Here is an 18,864-nt window from a genome sequence, read left to right as displayed (position 1 = left end):
CTGCTGTAAATCGTAAGCATTTCTTCGATAATCGTGCAATGCACAATAAAGAATGTGAGCCAAGCAGGGCATGCTGTTCTTTCTCTCTTTAATCATTTTTGTTTTTATTCCTAAACATACTCGAAAAAAAAAAAACATATGGGAGTAATACAGTTGCGCATCAATAATCGGCATCTGACTTGCTTGCTTTCTTTTCTTGTAAGCTCTGCGCTAACCGCACGCCCTTCGTGACAAGGAAGTAGCCAAAAAGTAGCGAGTACGCGGCAGTAACCCAGTGAATGTATGCGAGAGAGATGGCTGATAACTGCGCTCTCTAATTACTCTCACGATAGAACTCTATCACGAGAAAGATGGCTAATAACTATGCATTCCAGAAAAATTGCGACTTAAAGAAAACTAGATTTTTGAACAGAGTTTCCATGATAGCCAAGTGGCCCTTTAGTTGGGCCATTTTACAGGCTGGTAAATACTGGAAATAACTTGAAAGATTCCCAGCCGATCAGAAAAATAAACTGCGCTAAAGACGAGTCACCAGAATAGAAGTACACTGGACAATCGCAGACTAACAACTCGTCCTGTGTACTTCTATTCTGGTGTCGAGTCTTTAGTGCAGTTTATTTTTCTAATCATGCCTTACTAACTACCGTCCAACACATGCTTCTAGGGCCCAACCGATTCCACCCGAAAACAGCGTTCGGGGAACGGCCGCTAAATAAATAAGTAAATAAATACTTAAATAAATAAATAAAAATAAGTTCCCCAATTTGGAAAGGCTCCTGAATTTTAGCAGTGATTATGGAGCAATTCATTTACAAATTTTGGTTTTTGAAGCAGTTGAGTTTACTGCGCAAGTGTGAATGGCGAATCTCGGCTCTCACGACCGGCGAGAGCCGCGACGACAACACGGATCATTCGCGCTGCAGCAGACAACGCGCGTGGCTTGAAGCAAAATGGCACAGCAGCGCCACTAGTTCTCGCGTCGGCCACCGCGGCCACTTCGGAGAGCGCGAGCCTACGGGGAGCTGCGAAACTGACCTGGTTCTAGTAACGTTGGCCTGCATCATGAGAACCGAGTCTACATTTTCTACGCAATAGCGTCAGCCAATCCCACTTGAACAATCTGTTTGCAGAAGTGACTTGCATTCATTAGTTGGGTTAGCAGCATTGCAGAAAAGCTAGCTTTACTAATATGAAAACTGTTCATTGAGTTCATCTTCACCAACACGATGTTTTTTATGTGTCAGCTAATGAACATGTCATGCAAACACTGTGCAATGCGCCAAAGATCTACACAAAATACAAGCTTGCTGGAAGGACTGACATCACAAGCGAAAATCCCTGGTGAGTTTTCCAAGTTTGCAGCTTCTCAACAGTACAATGCTAGGTTAAACATTCTTTGTACATAGCCAGACCGCCCTTCAGGAACGCTCTGGATCCTAAAGGGTGCTATATGTGTAAGCATTTCTATGACAGCTCAACAACAAAAATACCCATCCACGTACATTCCTCTGTCATCAATAATATCAATAAATGCACAAAAGCATAAAACAAAAATTTTCTTTGGAGCACTCGGTTTGAAGCTAGTCTCCACACCAATGCTCTCAAATTGTGAATGTATCTGAAGCACATCAATGCCTTGTGCCAACTGTGAAAGAAAAAGGTGCAAGATTACTTATTATGAAGGCTTTGTTAAACTTCATGGTAGCAAAATCAAACTCTACTTCAGGACAACACATTAAAGGGGCCCTGAAATACTTTTTCTAGTAACCATGAAATAGATTAACTGGAAGAGCTTATTGCCTCACGAATTCAATGCAGCAAAATTTTAATAATCCATCCAGTACGAGCGGAGTTGCAAAGATTTGTCACGCACTGCAATCGCATTCTTTCGTCTCTTGTCCCAACGAAAGCGCTGGAAGCTAAGCAGGAAGGAAAGGGTGGGGCAAACAAAATATGTCGCGTGCGCCTCGTGACCTTGAGTACTTTTTCTCTTTTTTTTTTTCCCCTTCGAGTGCGCGACTTTTCCTGTGTGATCGCGCGCATACGTGTGGACAAGTAGTGGTCTCCTGCGGCGATCTCTGTAACGAGTGAGCGCGCCATGTTCAAATCAGCCAATGGCTGATAGATGGCCTTACTACGTGTGATTATTGGGCTTATTGCGTGATTTTTCGAGAAAAGAGAAAGCAATTTTGAGCTGACCTTGATAATTTATAGTGAATTCCAGGCCACGTGCTGCGCTATAATATTTGACTCACATGTTGTCGGGAGCCTCTAGTACCGATCGGCAACGTTTTCTGACCATGCTCAAAAAGTTTTGCAGGACCCCTTTAACTCGACATGAAAGAAACTTCTGGCTTTGCAAAAAAAAAAAAAGTCACAGTTTCGGCTCAAGGCCGAAGCAATCAATGCGATAGCGACACATATATGACTGTTATACGAAGTAAGGCTAAAAGATTTAGGAACCGTACGAAATGTACTCAACATGATCAATTGTGCTTGAATTGGCAGTAATGCAGTAACCACAGTATCTAAACAGCTGTTGTTGTGAATAGTTGGCTGCGTGATGTCCAACAGCAGGCAAAGTCCTTGTTTGGTATCCAGAAATGTGACAAGCCACTGGTTTTCACGTTAAAGTACATTAACGTTGAAATCTCCAGTAACTATCATCTTTAGGCACACCGCACAAAAGTTGTGAAGGCAGAAGTTCATTATGTCGGTCCGCAATGTTCATGATGAGATGTACTGTTGTGAAAACAAAGCCATAAGACGTTTTAAAAGTGCAAGCAAAATCAACCGAGAGTGTCCATATAGTTGCTATCGCAATAGAACTTATCTCAAACATGCATTCTGGTGGCTGCAGTATGTGCCTTTCAAGAGGCTATTCAAGACACTGATAAATGCTAGAAAAAAGGAGTCTCTATGACACTCAAAAACAGTGTTCTAAGGAAAGCTGTGACCTACAGTCTATATGCTTACTTATCACCTCGGTAACTCCCAAAAAAGGCTCTGCATGAGTTCCTATGTTTATCAGTCATGTGATAAACCCTCTGCATCCCACGGCCAATCCATTTGTGCAAGTAAATATTTCTTGGTACATATGCTGTTACAATTTATATGAGAAAAAGAAATAAACTAAACACCTGGATGGAAAATTTAGCTTTATTTAAAAAAAAAAAAACGAGTGTCAACATATGTGGACGCCGGGAACACAAATTGCACCAGGCTCATCATACTTCTTCATCGTACATGGGAACTTTACTTGCCGACGGCTCTGTTTGAACACATTAGTCATTGTCACTACTTATCGTAGTTAACACCTTTGTCATCAGTTCAATAAGATAATTAATATAATCATTGTCATCATAACCATTCATGTGGCCACTTGCTAATGGCTCCAATTCAGCACTTTCATTAATCTCATTCATTATCACAATCATTAATGACACAATTTTTATGTTCAATGCTTTCATCATCACCATGATTATCACCATTCAAGGCCCATTTTCTTGGCCACAGCTCTACTTCAATGTGTTCATCATTGCCTTTACGACCGTTGATCATCATTACCAATGTGTTCATAGTTGCAATCAAACTGAATGCTTTCATCAGCAGCAGCATTGTTCAATAGGCCTTTGCTTGTCAACGGCTCTGCTTAAATGTGCTATTTATCGGTGCTCTCCAAATTGGAACATTTGATTCAGCTGGTCGCCTGGAAATAATACCATGTATGTCTTCATCATATATTCCATGCAGTGAAAAAAGCCAACAAATTTTAAACATTACTTCCAAAAGGTGTATTTAGCTATATTACAGATAAAGTTTTGTGCAAAGCCGCACGGCAACAAAGCAGGTTGTACTATCGTGAGGTTTTGCTAGCTTAGTACATGGCGCCCAGAAACGTGGACGCCATGGTTGCACGCAGTTCAACAAAAGTCACACAAAAACAAGCTACACCCTTTCTTTTCCTGAATAAATCGAATAAATCTGCATAACTAAAAGACCCTTATGACTTTAGAGCGAACATATAAAAAAAAAATGTAAGAATACACCTCTCAAGGAACATTGAGAAGAACACCATTGTTCTGTGCACACGTACCACTGTTTGTTCACAGAAGTTGACACATATAGATATTTTGATGAAATTCTGAAGTGGACTCCAATGTTTCAAACCAATTTTGAAGGTAGTGCATTGGCTAGCCTGATAACACTTTACTGATATGTTTTGTCCACAACAGCACAGTTGTCTTGAATAAAGTACTCAAATGGTTTGGCAGCAGCAGTAATCTGCTTACACTGTTACAATATGAAAATAACTTATCGATACAAAAGCATTCGCCGAGAAACTGTTAGAAAGGCAAATTATGTACTGAAGTACATTAATATTTCATTACAAGATTGGCTTAACCTTAGGAAGATGATGCTATGCAGAGGCTACAGCATCGTTGTGCTCGGTCTGCGCTGTCTCTGCAGAAGGTGGGTGTGCAAGCAAGAGTTTCTTGAATTCCTGACGTAAACGATGTACAAACTGCGTCAGGTTGCACGTTTGCCGCAGCTCGGTCACAAGTTCATCCAAGCTGGCTAGAGCAGGTTCACACTCGAGCGCTGAAAAAACATGGTTCAGCCATAATTTACCTAGTGTCCAAATTCACTCTCCGACCACATTAAAATAAACAAAGCTTTACAACCACTTTTTATAGCGTTTCCTTATAATACTTTAGGAAATAATCATGTGTAAGTATCAATGAAAGCTGCAACACATGGCACTCTCCAGCTAGGACGGAAATAATAGGTAGTAGATGAATTGGTCTAGGCTTTGTTCTTTTGGCTCCATTTGGCCCCATGTGACCTGGAGTTGCTTTTTCACAAGATTGACTTCAGCAAATGTGACCCTCATCATTCCCGTGGGGGCTGAATGATCGCAGCACCGAAATTCCCTCTAGTAGTGAATATATTAGTAAACCATAAGCCAAAGCTTGTGGCAGGCAGCAAGCGAATTCAGACCTAAATAAAACTTAGATTTCTCTGATGGGCTGATCAACTATGAAGCTGCTGGTTTGGCAAAGTGGAAAAAATACAAACAAGGGTGACAGTCCATTGTACCTACAACTTATCAAATGACGGCATGACACAAAAATGTTTGACATTGCTTTTCAAAGGAGTAGCGCTTTAAGGGAGTGGCAGCTGCTACCCTCATCTCCTCCGGAATGTGTTTCTATTCTTGTTCACTACAAAAACTGCCACATTAGTAGTTAATGCATGGTCTTGTTTGTTGTTTATTTTTGTGCGATTTGCAGTACTGAGGTACATACAACGCAGACTTTTTCAGGTCGCCACGCATAGCATACAGTTTTAACCATTCATTGTTGTCGTTAGAAACACATAAAGAAAAATAGGAAGACAAGGCAAAGAGTTTTGCTCAGGTGCAAATTCTGTTTCCTTGCCGGAGCAAAGGAGTAACAATTCCTACAGTATTTATTGCAGTAAAACACCTTGAATTGTGCCGTACAACACTCTACCGTCTACACAAAACATGAAATACGGCCTGTTGAGGGAAAGCTTTTTGAAGGTACACAAACAAGAGAAAGTTGGTCTGGCATTTTTTTGCTGCAATCTGTTGCTGGGGCATATTAGTCATGGCACATCACGTCTCTTGCAGCAGCGTGCCACAGATAGCTATGGCCTGTTTATCACTGACCTGTCTCAAAAAGGGGGGGGGGGGGAGGCAGGAAGGGGAGGATGGAAGCTTGCAATTAAAAAATTTTAAACAGGGGTGTGTTGAAGCCGATGCACCGACAAGCATTTTGCTAAGCTCTGATCAGCCTTGACCACAATTCCATGCCCAGTTGAAAGAAGCATTGGTGGTAAACATGCCTTTGTATTTGCCTTCACTGTCAAGTAGCAACAGGAGACTGCAGCAGCGTTGAGGCTGGCGTGGGTCCAGTAAGGTAAGGCAGATCCGGTAGCCACGCCCTGTGATAAAAAGTTTAAGGCCAAAAGTATGATTATGAGGCACATTAGAGGAGGGGGGGAGTCAGGATAAATTTTGAACAACTGTGGCTTTTCAAAGGCACCCCGCAACACGATGGTGTTGAATTACATACCAGTATATTTTGAAGTAGTATCACTATATTTACCATTGTATTACTTCGATAATTAGAAAATATGTAAATTAAAAGCACGATGTGTAGCGGTTTGTTATCATATCAGCCTGCCGATAAACAGTGACACTTGCTGCAATTGAGATTTTGTATAGCCCTGTGAATGCAGAACTGAATATCGGAATGACATTCATTATGAATATCGTTCACTGTGAATTACATAACATGTGCCATGTGACAGGGGTACCAGGCTATTAATGAATGTATTACTTGGCTTAACAAGCATAGGTTTCGCTAGCTGCCCCGCCGCGGTGGTCTAGTGGCTAAGGTACTCGGCTGCTGACCCGCAGATCGCGGGTTCAAATCCCGGCTGCGGCAGCTGCATTTCCGATGGAGGCGGAAATGTCGAGGCCCGTGTGCTCAGATTTGGGTGCACGTTAAAGAACCCCAGGTGGTCAAAATTTCCGGGGCCCTCCACTACGGCGTCTCTCATAATCATATGGTGGTTTTGGGACGTTAAACACCACAAATCATTCAATCAATTAGGTTTCGCTAGTTATAACTGGACAGGTATTGCTCGTCAAGGTGCTTCATCTGACCGCAAAAAAAGTGTGGTCGTGATATGAACTCTGTATGCTACAATGTTATCGTAATGCCTGTACAAGGAGAACCCCCACTGTTATTATGGGGCAGTAACAAATACAGCTATGCAGAAATGGCCACGCTTTGCTGCTGATACTTTTAGTTGGGTTAATCTGAACTGAACTAATGCATCTATTATTCTAGCAAACACAAATTACACACCACACTGAACCACACAGCTCCTATGTATTCTTTGCAGTCTACAGTTTGGGTATACTAGAATAATGAATGAACTGTTGCTTTTGTCAAGTAAAGTTGAAATTCAGTTCTGCCAGTGCCTTTCTCAAAGTTTCGAAATAAGGGTCAAGCATGCAACCACTTTGAATGGTACTGCAGCACCAGCTGAATGTCACCACCAAGAACTCACCAGGTATTCGTATAAGTTGCAATCCGGCCATATTGGTAGCAATATCCGCAAAATTCTCCAATCCTGCTGGCCTTGCTTGCAGCTGGTTGTGCAGCTGTATAGCTGAAAATAGAAATATGCTAGGCCAGCAACAGATCTGGGACACATAGTACATTCAGTAACCTAGCCCTAGATATACAATAAGTATGTAGAGCCCAAAAAAAAAACAAGGACACGAGAAGACACACAAATGATAAAGACTGGCACTGACTTCCCACTAACTTACTGAAAAGTGGAAAAGCCAGTTTTTTATACATACGCATATGTTATCAGCGAATCAAAACACATCATGGGAAACAAAAGCTGCATTTCTTTATCAGTTATGTGCACTCTTGGAGTACTTACACGTTTGAAATCTGGACTCTAATGTAATCTGTCTCTATTATTTCTCTTTATGTTTTTACATGTTTGATAAAGATTGCATGATCAAAATGTGGTGTGCATTTTCACTCGTTGCGAGTTAAATGCATACATTTTACACAATTGTGCCAGAAGTATTCTCACAAAGTATATGACTGGAGGTCCACTTATCAACAAAAGAAATAACTGAATTATTCAACACATTTTTCAATGTGTCTGTATGAAGCCATGCTTTCCGATGACAAAATCACTTGCCAAAGTATTACACGATAACGAAAATATAATATTATTAGGATGGCTATTGAAAACACTGATCTTCTCTTGTACTTAGAGATTAGGGAGCCACCAGGACAGCACAAAACTGTAAACGTCTTCTTTCAGGGGCTAGTAAGACACCACATGGTGCAAAATGTACGATGAAGTGATAGCTGCACACTTGAGCAATTTGAACATGCTTCTGCAAGAACTTTGTGAATAAGTGCTGTAATAAGGAGTTCACAGAGTATTGAATAACTCATTTGGCTGGTTTCAGTTTCTCGTTCAGCCTTTCCCAACTTTCTTGTCAGGGAAGTGAAATAAGCGTTGCTCGCCATTATGATTACGCCCCCTGCAGCAACATGACATGATGTCATGTATTATGTCATTGACACACAGCCAACGACCAAGCAAGGCTTCCTCTATATGTCCCTTGTGCCAGTCAAGAATTTTGACAAATGTGCAGCTAAACCCACATCATCACAGGGTCAAGGCACCGTTTTATCACAGCGGGTGGACGGAGACGCTCCCATTCCTACCCCACCCCCCAGTCAATTCCACGAGATCATAGCAACCAGAAGAATAAAATGCCGCTTGCATGTTTCTGTTTGATTCAACAAAAAAATAACTGCTTAGCTCTACCATGGAGAACAGCGTGGGTAGCTCAAAAGTTTCATTTTCACCAGGCTGCGTTCCACTTGCAAGGTCGAGCCTCAGTGCTAGTTATGTATTACTGCATGTGCTTTACATATTCACGCATTCATAAGAGTCGCTCTCACGATAAGTTCAACGAAATGCTGCATCTGTGTAGTGTTGTCGGACACCCAAATGATGTATGCCGCTTGAGCAACAGCAGAAAAAAAAAATCTACGTGGCTTTCCAATGAGTGCCACAAAATAGCTCGAAGTAGCTGATTGCTGAGCCTGGAGACCCACTGCGGCAAGCTTCGATAGTCTCTGTTACTGCTGTGGCTCTCGCTACTTTTCTACTACAGCTTCTCGCCGCTGGCCGAAGTAAGCTCTGTATTGTATCAGTCAATGGCCCCTGTTGTGCTGCATGTGCAAGAAACCGCAATGTTGGCTGCCATGCAGCACAGGCAGGTAATGTTGGGAAAGGCAGCTGTAACGTCAGAAGGTTCAAGTGGGAGAGTTGATGCCTGCTAACACTCTGTGGACCACCAAAACACAATTTTATCTCGAGATAAGCATTTTCTTGGCATAAAAAAAGCATGAAGAAGTTTTCAGAACGCTATTTCAGCAATCGACGTTGACTTAACATTTGTCTGTAGTGTCCCTTTAAGCGCCTTAACAAATAAGTTATTTCGAGAGAAGCAAAAAAGGAAAGAAGAGCTGCCTTTGAATATTGCTAGGATCTCCAAAAAGACCATCTTGTCTTGGAAGCATTAGTTTTCAACAACTAATTACAGTGTCACCAACTCCATGGTATGGCCGTAGCAAGGCTACTACCCATGTACTGTCACGCTTTGTACAGCTATACAATGTGCCTAAACGTGGCCTCGCGAGTGTTCTAGTAAAAACAAAACACTAAAATGACTGCATGTTCGCAATGATGTAATTATCAGCAATTTATGAAAGTTTACAAAATATGGCAGAGGATTCAGCCATTTTGACACCCTTGCATGGCACGTACACATGAAGTCCTTCTCACCCACTTATCTCCCATAAAATAACATCCTGACCTGATGGCATTTTAGTCGCGCATCGCAGTGATGCTACCAATGTTGCCTCTTCAGCACTCCCCAAACAATAACAGCTGTATGTGACCGACGTTTTTTTGTCAACTACAGTACATATATACTATCGACCAGGAAAGTTAAAAGATCCCGCGATTGTGTAGCAAACAACCTTTTTGCGACACCACCGTTACGCCAGCAGCGATCATGCCCAGGAGGTATCCCTCCTTAAATTGATGGCCAGGCTATTTTCCCTCCTGGACACAAATATTTACCATGTTCCACTTTTTAAAGTAATGCACAATTGAGCAACTGTGGTTATATACTTCTATCTCGAGCACAGTCTATCACTGCTGTTCTCTGCTGCAATCATTCCCACAAAGTGTTATGTACCCAACGGCATACTATTTGCAGCATGTCACAATAGCTCTGATTCTGCTATCAAGACAAAACTGAGGTGCTCACAAGGCAAATAAGTGCTTTGTGTAAAAACAACTAACAATATACTGTTGTACTGCAGTATAAAACTAGTATACTAGAGAATAACACGAAGACCCGTTTTTGGCTGAGCACTGCGGTCGATGGTAGGTGGCGTGGACAGGTAGTTTGGCCTAGAGTTATTGTATATGGTAGCATACACAGTATCTCTAGTTTGGCATGTGCTCCTGTGGTCTGTAAACATTTTTGGTTGACCGCACATTACATACAAGGACACACACGCGCACACACACACAGATAGATAGAGAGATAGACCTTCAAAATGAAATCCCAGGTTGCAATTGCAAAGACTCGGAGAGGCAGATGAGTGCAGGCCGCTCGACTGAGCAACACACTGCTTATAAATGTCATTACATTTTATTATACATGCCATTCAATTAACTGAAAACCGCTGCATTAATAAATTCTTGTCAGTGCCAATGTTGCTGTCATTTACTTTCCCTACAACCTTTCATATGGCAGTTTGCTTTTCTTTCACCATTCTATGACCTGTACACAGTGCAATTTGCCACTTAATTATCTCTTTTTAATGCCTTTTCTTTTTCATATACCTCTGAGCCTGTCATAACATAACATCATCTACTGAGGAACACTCAGCATTACATCCATGCTCCTTAAATTTCGCATATTTTTAAAACGTGCCATGATATGCACAGGACAACAACTTAGCAGCATGTTTTACCAGTGAAACACATTTGTGCGGGACTCATTCGGCTCATCAAGGAACATAGTCACTGAGAAGGTCTTTTGATTTACAATTAATCACAGAACAAGGCCCAAAACCACCATGTTGCACCGATCAAAAGTCATGGCGCATCATTTTAGGAGGGGCTATAGCCCAACCCGCGAGCGAGTTAACGCCTTTGGACGTCCCTAAAAGGGATCCAATTGTCATTCTGGCACATATTTACGAGGGAGCAGCCATGAAAACTTACCCAACGTGTGCAGTTCCAGGCGCTTCTGTTTCTTGTCGCAAATGTCGGCAAGGGCAGTCATGTGTTCTACATCCCGCTTCTCCATTTCCAACATCTGCTGGTAACGCCGCATCAAATCCACCAAATCTTCGATTTCATCTACGAAAGCGGTGTTCCAAAGTGGGCGCATGCATTATAAGCTCTTAAAACATCGTCTAGCAGCACAGAACCAGGTCTGTTTGAAACAGTGGCATACCCTTCTTGCGTCTTTGTTGCTCAAGTATCCACGCGTCCTTCTTGTTGCGAAGTTCAGGCACTGCGAAAAGCAAGCACAGAACTGTAACAGTACACATTCACTCGCAAAAGTTCGTCTAAAGTTACCCATCGACTGTTGTCTACGCAGTACAGCTTCGGCCTTGTGCGCAATTTGTCTAGTTTTTGTACGAATCTGCCCAAGCTTGTTGAGGAAACCTTCGACATCATGCATTTTTAAGTCACTTCACTACGATCTATACTACGATTATAGTAGCCTGTAACGCTGTAACTTCGACCAACAACAGCAGTTTTCTATGATTTTCGGATTCGGCGGGCTTAACGGCTGCACAAGACCGGCAATGCCAGAGTAAAAGCAGTAAAAGTGCATGGACAATGGCGCTGCATTTCATTTTAGTAGCATTGCCACACGCTACGTCAGTTACGCAAAGAGTAGCTTCCTGCGGTCTTTCGAATCAGCCTGTCTCAAGTTTCAAACAACTGCGAGGTGCAAGGTAACGCTTGCACCCAACAACAGAAAATATTATTGGTAATTGTGAACGGCTATTTCGAAGGCTATGCGAAATGCCAAAATAAACTGATACATCCGCTACATCGCGCTAATGGCGCTAGCAACTGACGCTAATTATGGTTCCTAAATAAAACGAGTTTTGAGTTTTTTCTAGCAGCCTTAGCGCTGGTTAGAATTACTGCATATGCTACTTTTAGCTCTATTTTAGCGCTGCATATTACAACCAAATACAGCGCTAAACTAGCGCTAAAGTTACTGTAACTCTAGCGCTAGTGTAGCACTAGTGGAAGGAGTAAAGGACGAAAAGGAACCGGAGCCCGTGATTGCGTGTTTCCTCTTTCTCTCTCTCACTTCTGATGCAGAATTCTAAAATGGCGGCGTTTAGAACCTCGCGATTCAGAAGCATTCCGCGCGGTGGCCTTTCCAGCGAAACTGGTGATACCGTTTAAAGCCTGATCCCCTTGTCGCCGGGACGCGTGGATCATCTCTTGCAGCTGTACCAACCGCAATAATGATTAAACGGATAGCCGATCGCACGGAGGAGTCAGGTAAGCAGGCCGCACAACATGTCGCCCGGTAATTACGGTGGCGATTGTGGCCCCCTAAAGCGCTGTTTATATTTGCGTTTGGTTGGTTTAGGGCGTATAAGATCCCAAAGCGACGCAGGCCTCGAGAGGTGCTGTTGTGCAGTGCTCTGGTCGGCCATCCGGAGTTGCGTGCAAGTCGCACGCCTCAGAATTCGGCCGTGATCGAATTCGCGTCTTTCTCGTCAGCAGCCGAGCTCCGTCACCGCTGCGGCTGCTCCAGCGTCAGCACGGCCAAAGTTGATACTTACTGGGAATGTCTTTTCTCAGGGAGAATGTGGGATATATTATTTTCTTTTCGTATCCCCGGTGTCCTAATGTAACCGACAAATCGATAAATTCATTTTGTTCTATGAAGAATAAGAAAAAAAAAATGAGGACAACATTCAGTATCTTAGTGAATTAGAACCTAGCATACACGCAGTGCTAGAAATTTAGGATTCCTGCAAGCCGAGTCGGAACCAACGTTCTTACTGTTGCGGTGCCTCACCACTTGCTTTCATGCGATCATGCGTAACAGCTAAATGCAGTGTTCGCTGTTTTGAAATCATTTTACACAAGTGTTATGCAGCCAGATGGCCCTACCAAATAACCATTTGTGCTGCGATAATAGCATTTAATGCAGCGCCTGCCATAATTATATTCTCAGATGACAAGAAGTCGGGCGAGCAGCCTGCATCCAGTGAGCCAGCCCCAGCGAAAGAACCAGAGCCATGCTTTCACCGCAGCAGTGCCATAATGCTGGCACACCGTGGAGTGAAGCCCCGTGGGCTGGTGGTGGCCAAGAGCTCGGTGACCAAGAGGGCTCCCCTAGTTGCTGCCGAGGAGACGGTGACAACCAGCAGGGTTACGGGAAGGGGGGGACCACAGATGTGTCCCGTCTGCAAGAAAATTATCAGCAGTGCCAGCAACCTGAGGCAGCACTACACCATATGCCACACATCCTCGGTACGGCCCTATGCATGCGATGTGTGCCAGAAGCGGTTCAACACTGAGAGCAACCTGAGGCAGCACCGGCGAACGCACACGGGTGAGCGGCCCTTCCCGTGTCCGCATTGTGACCGTTCGTTTGGTACATCCACAAATCTGAGGCAGCACGAAAGAACTCACACAGGCGAGCGGCCGTTTGCCTGCTCCGAGTGCCCTCGTGCCTTTCAAACGTCCAGCAATTTGAGGCAGCACCTGCGCATACACACTGGCGAGCGACCATTTGCCTGTACAGAGTGTGGCAAGCGTTTCGGCTCTTCTGCCAACCTCAAGCAGCATAGCAAGACGCACGATTATGACCGGTCTTGTAAGAAGGAGGATAGTGAAGATGAGGGGCCAAGGCCAGACACTGTCATTTTAGTTGAAATGGAGGAACCGAACGAAATGATTGTGGGCTACCAAAGTGTAGCCGATGGAACTGCTTGAATCATGTCTGTACTTTGTCTCAAATACAGTGATGGCACATTTGCTGTGTTACTTATTTTTGCTCTGTGTGCAAGACTAGCTGATTGGGAAAGCTGGTGATATTGGAATTGAAAGCGTGGCCCTCACTGTGTGCAGGGTTACGAAGTGTACTAATCGGAGTCACATTGTAACTCAAAAAGTCAGCCCACCGAAGGCCCATGCTTAACAATGTCTAAAGCACTGCGATTACTGCGACCTTCAACCTATTTTAGGTTCACTGCAGAACCTCCCAGTCATTACCCATTTACCCTGTCCTGCACGAGCAAATTTCTCTTTTGCCTGCAAATTAATTCTGCCGACTTCTCCCATCTCTTAGTATGCATTCCGTTGTTCAGTTCTTTGTACTCCATAACCCACCAAGGTAAACTTATTTCTCTCAACTATAATATACATGTTCGATTGATGCTGCTGTCATAGCTCCACTTTACAAGGTTGCTGGTTGTGGGAAGGAATATCTTGTATTCTTATCCAAGTGTCCAGACCTGTTGAAAGTGTGTATTTGTCTTTTGCACATCTATTCTCAATTGACCATTTGCAGAAATCTGCTAGGCGGCTTTCCCGCAAGGTTGTTTTTTAATCAAAAGAAGAAAAAACCTATTGTGACCAAACTGCTTTTCTTGCTCACTGTGCTTTTACCACTACTATTCCAGTGAAGGCACGAGTGCGACAAAACGACTTTTGTCTGCCAACAATTATTGTGTAGTTTTCCCACCTCAAATGAACCTTCAGATCGCATGGTGGGCGAGACACCTGTCGTCCGTAAAAAAGGAAGGGGGGAAGGCAAAAACAAGACTGAGAAAAGCAGTCTGGGAAGGAGGTTTGGAAACAACTTTGCAGGAAAGCCAGCTTGGAGATTTGTGCAAATGGTCAATCGTCACAAAGTATGGTGTCATCTGCAGTCCACCTGTAGTTAAGGTATTCTCTGTAAATATATATTTTTTCTATGGTAGTCGTTTGAAGAATTCTAAGCTTGCTGTGAACAACATTAGCAAGATTGTATTAGCTTGCGTGATGCATTTTGCCATAGAAATTTTCTTGTTTTTGTTGTGTAGGAGCAATGTGCCTTTGGCATATTTGTATGTGTTTGCTGTGATGCCTACTTATGTTTCATGCACCCCTTGACGACACCGTATTCTTAAGGCATCCCGTAACTCTATTCCATAACTTACAATGGCTATATAAAAATGTTTTGAAAGATGGATTTTTGGATAAACTACACTGTACAGTGAGTCCACTACTGTGTCATCTTAATAAAATTATGTGGATTGCATGAAACTGCACCAGAGTTTCAAGTTTGATAACAACAGTATTGCAGATGTGTCAAGACGTGCATCTTGATCTTGAGGCCACCAGACATCACAACCACGACCCAAGGATTAGCCTGCAAATGAAACAGTGTTTGTGTGCAACGTTTATAGCCACTAGGCTACATGCAGCCATATAATAAATGCAACGTTTATATATACTAGCGCGGTCATGCATGCAGATTAAGTCGCGACACCATGCATGGTGCTGACTGAACTTCGCTTGTGTAGGGCTTAACGCCGGGGGTGTCTGGGGGGAGGGGTCTCAGGCACCTGACCGATATAAACGAGGCTTGTAAGACTTTCCTTGCAAGAATATAAAGTTGCGTTTTCGCAAAATGTACGGGCTGCTGCGTGCACCTTAGAGTATGTTGTAAGTTATGTCTGCGAAAAATGAGTGCACTGTTTGCTCGCCATTGCTCAGTGTGAAGGGCTTCCTGCCCGATGTGTCTGGCACTGAGATTGCGTGCGAGTGCACAGTCTGAAATATTTTGCACCTGAATCATCCTGCACAAATTTGTCGCACCAGACTGCAGGGACTGTTGAAAAAAAGCTACCTATGTCCGGAATGTCATGATTACTATAAAATAGTGGTATTATGAATGTTCTACATTGTTAAAAGTGTGAATGCTTTAGTTTACTTTGAGCTTTTTTGGTCGGCTATTACAGAGCATCATGGTGTGTCAGGTGACTCAGGTTTGCATTATATATTGAGTGAAATAATAAAAACAACACCTTGAAATGTTTGCTTGCCTGTTTGTATAAAATTACTTGTAAAACAATTTGGTAGCCACGTTTTTCTCTGTCTTTCCTGTGATAAGTGGAGCATTTGATGGAGTCAGATATTAAACAGTGGTGTTGTGCAGGTCGGCTCGACAGCAAAATGCGCTTTATGCAGGAACTCATGACTTCTGGCTGGCCATCAAGTGGGGCGACAATTCATCATTTAACGTCTTATATTCCAGAAATGCTGCTACTTGCTTGTTTCGAGTGTCGTACAGTGTGCAATTCAAACAATGTTCAGTAATAAAAGGATCAACACAATCGACTGAGAAGAAAAAAAAAGCAGGCTTTCGCCTTTGAGTCATCTTCAAGAAATGCATAAGAAGAGATCGTGTAACTTTTTGCATCGAGGCACTGTGTTTTGCTGTGGCATTTCATTTCCACTTCTGCTGATTTAAAGGGCAACATTTTATTAAAATGATTTCTGGCAGAAGTCCTGCAGATTGGTGACCAGATCATGGTGTTTACAGAAACTCTCATATTAGAAGACCTCTGTAGCACCACTGCATTGTATCAAGCATCGCAAATCTCGTATTTACTATAAAGGAGTTCATTGTAGTTATGTGAATTGGTTAATTGAGCACATGGCTTTCATCCTTTTTTGAAACCGGATTCTTCTCTATGTTGGTTGACTGAACTATACTGTCACTGTTATTCTTTCGAAATTACCTTCATGAATGTGTAATAAAAATAAGTTGATCGGTCTACAGTTCTGGTGTTGCACGTTTCTCTTGTGTATTAACATAATTCTTTTGCTTTTCCAACTTTGTTGTTTTTTTGAGTATATAATGTGTTGTGTGTTGCCAGCTTCTTAGACATAATCTTCAACCTTTGATCAAATTGACTGTTATTCTGCCTTTTCCGGATGCTTTTTTACAAACACGCCTAACCCTTGCTGCCTCATTGGTACTCATGTATGTATGCACCAGGTTGTATTTCAGGCTTAGTAGGAACTTTGAAGTTCACTGTGCTGTCAGAGTTACTTGTGACAATGTCTTGCCTCTCTCTCATAATACATATTTTCGTCCTGCTTATGCAATTGATTTTTAGCTGCTTTAATGCTGCTTCATTTCGCGGCTGTCTTTGCGGTTACAGTACTATCGTATCTCCCCAATTTCCCTTCTGGTTATCAGATTTGGCACTTCAGTAATTTCTGTAAATACTGTAAAGTCCAATTTCCTTAGTCAAAATGCTGTGTTATTCTACAGCACTTGGGCATGACCCTTTAACTGTTCAGATGCAGACACAAACTGACGAATGTACTGTTCCACAGCACAGAGGAATGCTTGCAGCTCTTTGCATGGGCATTGCTTGTCTTGTGATCGATGGGCAAATGAGACCTATCAGTCAACTTCTCCAACACAAAAAACACCCTGCACTCAACGCTATCTGGACATGAGTATTAAAAAAAAAATGTGCTGAAGTCAACGGGCCAGTCCAGAAAAATGGAGAAAGTTGTTACCGTGCCCATTGCTGGGATGGAAGTGATATATAACCGTTAAAAGTATGCCAACCCATCAAGCGCCTACCTTTTGGTCGATCCCACACCTTATGGAGACAGGTTTCATGCTAAGCCGCTGGCAAGTAATATAAATGCAATGTTTATTAAACTGATATGAAAACGGAACCAACACTGGAACCATGGTTGGCATTAACCTGATATGATATCATACGATACATATGTAATGTTTGACATGATGCCTGTATTAATTGTAGGAGTACATATGTATTGTTTGTTGAATAAATTAGATAGCCAGCACTACTGCACCGTTATTAAGGTCTTTTTCAAAAGCAGTTTCACAACCTGGTGTGGCTCTGTGGTAGAATAACTGACTGTTTAATGACGTACATGACATCTTTTTCACATTATTCATGTCATGACCAGACAGTAAAACCTTCGTACCTTTTCATGCCAATTTGCGTCAACACAAAGTTAAGGAGGCAAGCACGCAGACGTAGGTGACTAGTAGATAGTAACACTCGAACTACCTTTGGTTCACTAAGAAATACTACGCATTTAAAAAAGCCATTTGGGCGATGGTGCAGATTCTTCACTTTTTTTTATTTTATTAACTCAAAGACCCCTTTAGGAGTGTTATATAAAAGATGGATGTAGAGTCTTCCTGTTTCCCCTCAGTCTACCATGGCGGCAAGTTGGGCAATATGGTTGGCACTGCATCATTCCAACGCCTCCTAGAACTTGACAAGCTTGGGTGTCGCGCGTCATGACGTCAGCTACGTCATCTGTGGTCGTGCGCCGCCTCGCTGCTTTGAACCCGTTTCCTACTCAACCAGTCTGCTGCATCTACAGCTCGCACGCAGTTCACAGCAATCTCGCCAAGAATAGTTATGTCTATTAGCTCACCTGAAGCCGCCTGATTTGCTGCACGCAAGTGCTGCTAAGTCACGAAGTACACTTTGATTACGATACAAATTGGCCCATATACTTGGTAGCATGAGTTTATTATGTACATACATTTAAAACAGTACAAGCCCACACAAAAAAACACTATATTATTCAAAAACTCAACCTGCACTTTACTTCGAAGTTAATGTTTTTAGCTTTCGCACTTTGGCATCAGCTTTTACAATAGCAGCCACATCATTTCGTTGCTTGCAGTAATTACTCAACATGATGTTTGCTGCACACTTTGCTATCATGCTGATCAGCAAACTTGGATCTTGCCCATTTACGCATGTCACCAGGTCTTCGAATTCAGGCAGTGACTCAATTATCAGTTGCCTGAAGACATTCCTCTGGCTTTCTTGCTGAAAAAACATTGTGACATTCTCTGGCTGAAGCAGCTTCTTCAGAACTATTTCAGCATGCATCACGACAGTGATGATACATGGTCTGGAGAATTTTAGACCACCTCTATTCACACTAGCTGCTAAAGAGTGCACGCCCCGCCACGGTGGTCTAGTGGCTAAGGTACTCGGCTGCTGACCCGCAGGTTGCGGGTTCAAATCCCGGCTGTGGCGGCTGCATTTCCGATGGAGGCGGAAATGTTGTACGCCCGTGTACTCAGATTTGGGTGCACGTTAAAGAACCCCAGGTGGTCGAAATTTCCGGAGCACTCCACTACGGCGT

The 18,864-nt window shown here is 42.8% G+C and overlaps 2 protein-coding genes across 3 annotated transcripts in view; one reads left to right on the top strand and one right to left on the bottom strand.

The window, feature by feature from the left end:
- Nucleotides 1–71: 71 nt before the first annotated feature.
- Nucleotides 72–11,688, bottom strand: LOC119184952 (uncharacterized). Of its 2 annotated transcripts, XM_075891828.1 has the most exons (7): nucleotides 11,248–11,688; nucleotides 11,123–11,182; nucleotides 10,888–11,025; nucleotides 7,108–7,209; nucleotides 5,872–5,970; nucleotides 4,406–4,602; nucleotides 72–2,742 (listed from the first exon to the last, which is right to left on the bottom strand). In XM_075891828.1, exons 1-6 carry the CDS (start codon nucleotides 11,351–11,353, stop codon nucleotides 4,421–4,423), a joined length of 687 nt encoding a protein of 228 aa, XP_075747943.1. In that variant the 5' UTR covers nucleotides 11,354–11,688; the 3' UTR covers nucleotides 72–2,742; nucleotides 4,406–4,420. The 2 variants fall into 2 exon arrangements, with proteins under 2 accessions (XP_075747943.1, XP_037290001.2); XM_037434104.2 differs by lacking the exon at nucleotides 72–2,742 and having other exon boundaries at nucleotides 3,146–4,602; nucleotides 11,248–11,685.
- Nucleotides 11,689–11,991: 303 nt separating this feature from the next.
- LOC119184931 (uncharacterized) overlaps nucleotides 11,992–18,864 on the top strand; it is a 54,666-nt gene continuing 47,793 nt past the window's right edge. The window contains exons 1-2 of the mRNA XM_075868350.1: nucleotides 11,992–12,198; nucleotides 12,884–13,646. Of these exons, the coding sequence (XP_075724465.1) occupies nucleotides 12,162–12,198; nucleotides 12,884–13,646 (800 nt within the window). The 5' untranslated portion in view covers nucleotides 11,992–12,161. The remainder of the gene's footprint in view (nucleotides 12,199–12,883; nucleotides 13,647–18,864) is intronic.

This window comes from Rhipicephalus microplus, chromosome 1 (assembly GCF_043290135.1).
Source record: "Rhipicephalus microplus isolate Deutch F79 chromosome 1, USDA_Rmic, whole genome shotgun sequence".
In the NCBI taxonomy this organism is placed as follows: Eukaryota; Metazoa; Arthropoda; class Arachnida; order Ixodida; family Ixodidae; genus Rhipicephalus; species Rhipicephalus microplus.
Note: the sequence above shows the minus strand (reverse complement) of the source record. Positions and strands in the feature narration are given on the sequence as shown.

Coding starts and splice junctions, on each gene's coding strand:
- LOC119184952 (XM_075891828.1), bottom strand. CDS start 11,353: ATGCATGATGTCGAAGGTTTCCTCAACAAGCTTGGGCAGATTCGTACA. Junction 11,183..11,247: donor GCGTAGACAACAGTCGATGG/GTAACTTTAGAC, acceptor TGCTTTTCGCAG/TGCCTGAACTTCGCAACAAG. Junction 4,603..5,871: donor CAGTGAAGGCAAATACAAAG/GCATGTTTACCA, acceptor ATGTTTTTTCAG/CGCTCGAGTGTGAACCTGCT.